Raw genomic sequence first — 8,350 nt, 5'->3', positions numbered from 1 at the left:
CCGGCTGCCAGCTCAATGTGCGTGAGGTTGAATTTCACATGTGATTACTCGTTGCCGCAAAGTTTACCCTTGGTGACCTGAAATTAAGATCCAAATTAACATCGGAAACGGTCAGATGTTTTACTGGAAAAGGGAGTCTATTTTTCAAAATATTTGCTTATAAATTCTTGTTTTCTTTTTTTCCCGATGTAAGTTGTTTTCTTTTCTTTGAAGATGCGGATTAATCCCATGAATTTGGATAACTATCCTGATGAAGTAACTTACGAAATAATTTCTCGCGCACCAGTTGAGTCTGCTTTTGAATGCAAGCAAGTATGCAGAAGTTGGCGTAATTTCTTCGATTATATCAAAGAAGGCATGCTATTTGGGATCGGCTTAAACTACGAAGAAAACCCTAATTTCAGACTTTACTATGCATCAAAGGACATGATTAGGAACAATATCAAGAAACGTCTCACTTTCGCTGACCTCCTAGAAGAATTCCGTCATCCTCCCATCGAAAACAGGTACCGTGCAGACCCTTATGAAAATTACAAAGATGTTATTGTTGGTTCGTGCAACGGTTTAGTTTGTTTTACTATCCCTAACGGTGTGTTAGATGATCCTGTTTATATTTGTAACCCTTTCACTAAAGAATCTGTTAATCTTCCAAGATTAGCAATATCAATCGGCTCAAAGGGCTTTGTGGTAAGCGGGTTTGGTTTTGATCCACATAAGGAACAATACAAGGTTGTGAGAATTCATTACCCCGACAGAAACCTCGATGTTGGGCATGTGGACGTGTATACCCTGGGTGCCGGCTCCGGTTGGAGAAATATTGGAGATGTTACGTACTCTTTAAGTTCACCACCGGGTATCCTTGTCGACGGAGTGCTGCATTGGATAGATTACAAGGCAATGAATATTGTGGGGTTCAGTTTACAAGATGAAAAGTTTGGATCACTTGCATCACCACCCTGCTTATCACATCTGCATGGAGCTGCAGCTTATAGGCTCAAAAAATTGAAAGGCCGTCTATGCGTTGTTCATCTTAGGCGTTCATGGTATCTGCGTGTTGACATATGGTTCTATACCAAGGATTACAATACTTGGAGTTTGGAGATCAAGCTAAAACCCGTAAGATTTTACTCGGACACTGATTACGACCCACTCCTTGTAACAAAGGAGAATAAAGTCCTATATTGGTGCGACAAGTCGAATCTTTTATGTTTTGATCCAAAAACCTCAACTACGACCATAGTCATCGATGATTCTAGTGATTTGGGTTTGATGTATTTCAGTGCAACTCCCCATGTAAATACTCTTGTTTCACTAAAAACTCTAGAAAAAGAAAATTGTGTCGTACAAGAATGGGATGGGTGCACAAGAGAGCTGTATCAGCCACCTAGCGACACACAACTGATCACAGGAGGAGTACTTCCGGGTCCAGATTATTGGATGAAGATCGCAAGGTGGCTTACGCTTTTAAATATAGCGTCACAATTGATTTGTTTGGGCAAATACGTCGAATCTATGGGAGAGTTGTTTCTCATGTTTGTCAGCTTAGCATTAAGTATCGTATCATTTTTGAATAACGAATATAACGAATTTTAACAATTCCAAGAAAAATGAAAAAATATTTTAATACTCCCTTCGTCTCCATTATATAGTCGGAGAAGTGAGGATCTCTTAGAATAAGAATTTTTTTTTATTTCCTACATTTTCATCCTCTTTCCTGTTTTATCCTTTATACAATTTCCAATACTAGAAACATTAATTTAATTGTGGTGATAACTACTTATAATAAATAAGGGCAATATATGAAAAAATCCATATTGAAATTGAAAGTCTGCCTATCTAATGGGACTACAAATTTTTACAACTTCTCCTTTATAACAGGGACGGAGGGAGTAATTTGATAAATAAAATTCATATTCGCCGGAAAACTGAGCAACATTATATTTCATTTAATATGGCTAGTGAGAACACGTGTGTGCTTGAATTATACCCTTTCAACAACACCAAATTAGATGAAAATTGTATTTTAATTTAATATTATAATTTGTACTTTTTAGTAGATAGTTCAAGGAGCTTTTCAAATACACAAAATTGGTTAAAAAGACCAAAATCAACAATTCCTAGGTGAAAAGGACATTTAGATTTTGATACTGTTTAAATGGACAAAAATGTAAAAATAGCCAGGATGCATCCAGTTTCATCCTTGCTATTTTTTAATTTTAAGTCACGATGAATCCAATTTCATCCTTGTAATTAAAAATATTTTAATACTTCCTTCGTCTCCATTATATAGACGGAGAAGTGAGGATCTCTTAGAATTAGAATTTTTTAACTACTTTGTCTGCTAAAGAATTCTTAAGCCCATGAACTGATTTTAAATTAGAATTTAAACGGTCATTATTATGGGGTCGGTGGCTTATTTTAGGGCTGTACATAGTTTTGATTAAACTGTTAAGATGATCCAAACTACACCGTTAAAGGCTAAACCAAATTGGAAATTGCAGTATATAAGATAGACGGTGACTGTTGTCAGGTGGGTGTCGTATTTAGGGTTGTAGATGGTCTTGGTTAAACTGTTGAGATGATCCGAACCACCGTTAAAGGTTAAACCAAACTGGACCATATATAATGGTATGTGATAGTTTTTAAAATACCTAACCAACGTTAGTGGTTTCAGTTCCGGTTATGGTGTAAAAATGAACCTAAAACCAATAGTTTCGTAGAATCTATATTTTTATTTTTGGCGGAGGAACATGATTTAGGTCTAAAATTTCCATGACAAGTATTTGTTATTGATACCTACATAGAAACAAAAGAAGTTTTAGTTCTCTAGCGATTTACAGGGAGAAATTATCGTTTCCAATTTTCTAATTCTTTAATTTTCTATGTTAATTCAGGATAATTGTTGCTTCCTGATAAGCACGCATGTACTACTCCCTTCCTCTGTTCTTTTTTAATAGACTGGTTTTGTTTTTAGAGAAAATTAAGGAAATTAAGTGAAGTAATCATTGAAAGTGGTCTTCTTGACACTTGTCAATAAAAGAAACGAAGTGCAATGGTCCCCATGACACTTGTCAGCAGAAGAAGCAAAAGAAACATTTATTTATAGAAACCGGTCTACTAAAAAAGAACGGAGGGAGTACTATTTATACTCATATTTATATCACAAAATTGATCAATTAACCCAATAACGATAATTTCTAGGTGAAAAAGGCATGTAAAATTTGATACTGTCTAAATGGATAAAAATTTAAAATTAGCCATGATGTAAACAGTTTCATCCTACCCATTTTCAAATATTTTTTTTTTATATTTAATTTACATCAGGATGCATCCAGTTTCATCCTCGCTAATTTTTTTAATTTTAAGCCAAGATGAATCCAGTTTCATCTTTGCTGTTTTTTTGGTGTCCATTTCACCCATACTAATTTTTACTCGTCCATTAGAACCATGTTTTGAAAATATTTAGGAAAATGACCCATTTTCCATACTTATATTAGATATGACTCATATTTTGCTAACAACACCATTTTAGTGCTTTTATTGAAAGTACAAGTGAATTCGGCTCATTGGAAAAATAAATGGCTGAATAAATACTAAATGATGCTTGCGATAGAAAGCTCCAGAATTACTCATGGCACCAAAGGAAGAGTGAGACTTCAGTTAATAATGGGCTGCCTGGTAAACAACTTACGACTTGTCTTGCCAGTATCAGCCGTATTTCACAGCCTGAGGTACAACGTCAGCAAAGGAACGTCAAAGAAATATTAGTGGGATAGGTGGATTCCACTAAGGTTAAATGACTATGGGAAAGTGGGAGACGTGTCTAGTTTCTTAACAACATCTCATTTCATCACTCTCTTTCAAGCAGCAGCTACAGGCGAGCATACTTGAAGCCGAGAAGAAAGACGCTCATGACTGCATGCTAGAACCAATCATCATCAGCTCTTGTAGATTTCGGATGGATGGAGAGTCGATAGCATCAGTACCTGAAGATGCAATGTAGGTATACAAAATATGCTCGTCACGTGGTCGCATGAGAAGACACGAAGTAGGTCTGGAGAATCTTGCCAAAAGATCTTGTATCATTCCCAAAGATCTCAATCAGTGACTTGTCAAATCAAAAGTCAGAATCACCTTCTCACTAATCGACGACACGAAGTAAGAAAATCTACACGCGAAAAAGCATTTCAGGATGAAATAACTCGCAAAGAGGATCAAGGACACGAAGAAATAATTGGAGTACCCAACAAGACACCGATCACGAGATCAAGTAGAAGAATTAAGGTTACTTGGCTGATAATTAGTTAACCTGCGAAGATAATGAATTACTGAACAAGAAAGGAGACATTTGTCCCGACAAACTCCCAAAGTTGTCAGCGAAAGGAGGGGAAAAACTTGATGGAAAATGGACTGGGCGAAGTATAAAGCAGACCCATGAGAACTATGCGACCGTGAACGAAGTAAAATGAGTTGTTTTCCAATTATGGATGGTTGGCCTATAAATATAGATATTTGGGCAATGAAGAGGGGGTTGGAATTTTGGGAGAGGAGTAGTCTTGCTTAGAGTGGGAAATCAGGGTTTTCTTACATCCTCGTACTTGTATTTTTACACTCTTGAGTGGATGATCAATAAAGAGTTTATTTTCTAAAATGTTTATGATGTCTTAGATCTTGTTTACTTTCCATTTGGGTGTGCTACCGGATTTTCAGTAGTTACATTTTGGCGCCAGAAACAAGGAACTTAAATTGAGGATTCGTCCTCATCTAAGAGTTTAAGAAAAGTTGAAGTTTTTTTTAAAATCATAGTAGCTCGAGATCTTAGCGAGTTGTTTTTCACACAGTAGGGTTTCATAGATTTTTGCGATTTGCTCATATCTGAGATCTGAGATCTGAAAGAGAATATTGGAAAGGTGAGAAGAAGAAACTGATTTGTAGCTGCCAAGCAGAGATTAAACAATGGTAAGAATGGCAGATCGAGCAAAACCCTTAACAGTAGTGAGAAGGAGCAAGCGATTGGAGGCACAGAGTGAAGAAACGACGGAAAAGGGAAAGGCTTCAATTGCAGAAGGGAAAAACAGCGTGAACCAATGAAAAAACAAGACTATTGGAAAAGGTGACTTCATGAAAGGATCTACCCGAATCATGGACGCCGGAGAGGGACCGATCCGATAATATATGGAAGAAGATATTACCAAAGAGAACAAGGCGGTGGAGCAGCTGAGAAGGACATTACACCAAGCGAAAGACCGGACGGAATGACATGTTGGAAAAGCAAAGTGAAATGGTCTGTTGGTACAACAGAATTATGAACCAAGCGGTGAAAGGACGAATGAGGATATGAGAGATGGAGGTACGAATTCAGAAGAAATAACGATCTCGTCCCAAAGAAGAACCGCATATCTAAGCGAAGATTCTTACGAAGATATGAAAGAATAAGCGAGGAAGGAAGAGTACGAAGAAGGATGCAGAGAAAGAATAGAAAATAAAGGAATATGAGGAGATTATTGGTCGAAGAGAAATGAGAAAATCAAAGGCTAAGGTACGAGGACGAAAGAAGACGCGAGGATGAAAGAAGAAGAGACATAGAAAGAAGAATCATTCACGAAGAAAGAGGAATGCATTTAGATCGAGAAATCTTGCATGAGCTATGAAGTATGAGGATGTATATGGGAAACTCGCAAAGGGAAATGGAAGTTCAATGGATGGAGGAGGACATACTAAACCTGCTTACTGCTTTAGCTCGTACAGAGTTAATGACAACACCAAATGAAGAACTGAGATGGGATGATCAGAATCCAAGGCAAGGAGAATCACGACGAAGAAATCAAAAGCCACGAGATGGTGAGACGAGATACCATCAAACGAAGAACACATAACCAAAGAAGAAAGGATCAAATGTACTGGTATTTACGGAGGTAGAACTCCCAAGGCTCAACACAACTGTAGAAAAGATATGAGAGGAAGTAGTGTTGACTGAAGATATCACAGCACCGCCGAACTTGGGGAAGGATCCACACTGGGGAAATAGAAGCCATGAGTTTTGCCGATATCATCGCTTTCACGGGAATCACACGAATAACTGCAGGAACATCCAACGAACCATACTTCGTCTCATAGAACAAGGGAAACTCGCGCATTATGTAGAGGATCGGGGATTTCCACCACCACAGCAACATGATCATCATGGGAACCGGGAAAAAAGGTATCGGATTGAAATAAACGAAGGAGCACGAAGATTCGGCTGTAATTTCATAGTGCACTCGAAGGAAGACATCCGAAATTTCCATGATAACGTGCTCTCAAGGGTGTATAAAAGGGACTTCTAAGGAAATGAGATATTCCCTGTGGCGAAGAAGGATCCCCTTGAGGAATGGAAAAAGAGACATATATCGTTCTCGGCACGAGATGCGCCATAAGGAGAAATCTCGTACACGGACTCACTGGTCATTAATTTAATCATTGGTGAACACACACGAAGGAAAGGTGATCAATGCGACGAAAAGAGGGTCTGGGATATGGATAAGGACTTAGTGGACATGGGAAGTTCAGTGGATGTCCTTTTCTATCACGCATTCAAAGCAATGGGATACGAGGATTCTGGCATGGTGCCTTCAGCATACAATCTATATGGGTTCAATGGGATAACAGCAAGGCCAAAGGGAGAAATATGCGTGAAGATCTTCGCAAAAGACTTGGAGATAGAGGTTACCGTCTGTGTGGTAGATGTGGAGTCACCATACAATGCTCTAATGGGCATACCATGGATCCACGGGATAAAAGGTGTCGCATCGACTTACCATCGAGCAGTACGATTCCCCATGCCAAGCAGAATCGGTGAGATAAAGGGAAACTTGGAAGATGCGAAGGATTGCAACGAGAAGGACACTGAAAATTACAAAGAAATATTGAAAATGAGGAAGGAACGGAAGAAGAGCATGCTAGAGGCAAATAAGGAAAAGGAAATAATGGTATACATGGAAAAGACGAAAGAAGGATGGGCGATACCCAGCGAGGTCCCGGAAAAGGGAGGTGAACCGGTGAAACCAGTAAAAGAACCAACTACATTGGGCGAACCAATCATGAACTTCGTAGCTATAGAACCCACGAAGGATATAAATTTGGGGAGCGATGATGAGACCAAAGTTATAAAGATCGGGACGAAAATGGAAGCGGGAGTCGAGGCTAGTTGAAATGTTAAAATAATACTGCAATGTATTTGCATGTAGCATGGACGAACTTCCCGGAATTGATCTACGAGTATCATGCCACAAACTGGATCTTGACTCGACATTAAGGAAAATTGCAACGACTTATCATGATAAAATCGATAAAGAACTTCAGAAGATGATCGATTCAGGAATCATAAGACCGGCAAAGTATCCAGATTGAATCGCGAATATGGAAATAGTACCCAAAAACAACAACGATATAATGATATGTATCGATTTTAACGACTTAAATACTGCATGTCCCAAAGACAGCTTTCCCCTACCAAATATCCCACAAATGGTAGAATCGGCGGGGGGATATAAAAGGCTGTCATCCATGGACGGATATTCTGGGTACAATCAAATACCTTTGGCTGAGGAAGATCAAGAACACACGAGGGATAAAAAAGGATCCCATAGGATTGTATTGTTACACGAGAATGCCATTCGGATTAAAAAACGCGGGGCAACCTATCAACGGATGGTGGAGAAGATATTCGCGAAATGGGTACACACGAAGCTGGAGGTCTACGTAGATGATATGCTTGTAAAGATTGAGGATTCTGGATACCATGTGGAAGATTTGAGGGAGATCTTCGAGCAAATGAGGAAATATAAAATGAAGATAAATCCAATAAAATGCATTTTTGGAGTTAAGTCAGCGAAGTTCTTAGGCCATATCGTTTCTCAAAAAGGCATAGAGGTGGATCCAGTTAAGGTGCAAGCCATATTAGAGATGCCATCCCCAGCCACCATAAAGGACGTACAGAAATTGAACGGGAAATTGGAGGCATTAGGAAGGTTTATCTCGAGATCGTCGGAAAAATGTAAACGCTTCTTCGACATCCTAAAGAAGGGAGCAAAGTTTGCGTGGACGCAAGAATACGAGGAAGCGTTGAAAAGCGTTAAAGAGCACCTTATCAACCTGTTAATCTTGCAGAAACCAGAACCCGGGGAAGAGATGTTGATTTGTCTCGCGGCAACGCCGAATGATCTTAGTGCAGTTTTACTTCGCACAGACGAAGGAGTAGAATAGACGATTTTTTACGTCAGCAAAACCTTCAACTCCGCTGAGAGAAATTACCCGAAAATTGAAAAGCTAATATTGGCGTTGGTATATGCATCAGAAAAATTACAGACTT

At 38.8% G+C, this 8,350-nt stretch overlaps 1 protein-coding gene across 1 annotated transcript; it reads left to right on the top strand.

Annotated features, from left to right (window-relative positions):
* The first annotated feature begins 328 nt into the window (after positions 1-328).
* LOC113278372 (F-box/kelch-repeat protein At3g06240-like) lies at positions 329-1,761 on the top strand. The gene is made up of 2 exons (XM_026527230.1): positions 329-506; positions 654-1,761. The coding sequence occupies exons 1-2, from the start codon at positions 358-360 to the stop codon at positions 1,591-1,593; spliced, it is 1,089 nt and encodes a 362-aa protein (XP_026383015.1). The 5' UTR covers positions 329-357; the 3' UTR covers positions 1,594-1,761.
* Positions 1,762-8,350: the final 6,589 nt, after the last annotated feature.

Source organism: Papaver somniferum, chromosome 5 (assembly GCF_003573695.1).
Source record: "Papaver somniferum cultivar HN1 chromosome 5, ASM357369v1, whole genome shotgun sequence".
Classification (NCBI taxonomy): domain Eukaryota; kingdom Viridiplantae; phylum Streptophyta; class Magnoliopsida; order Ranunculales; family Papaveraceae; genus Papaver; species Papaver somniferum.
This window is presented reverse-complemented; position numbering and strand designations above follow the sequence as displayed.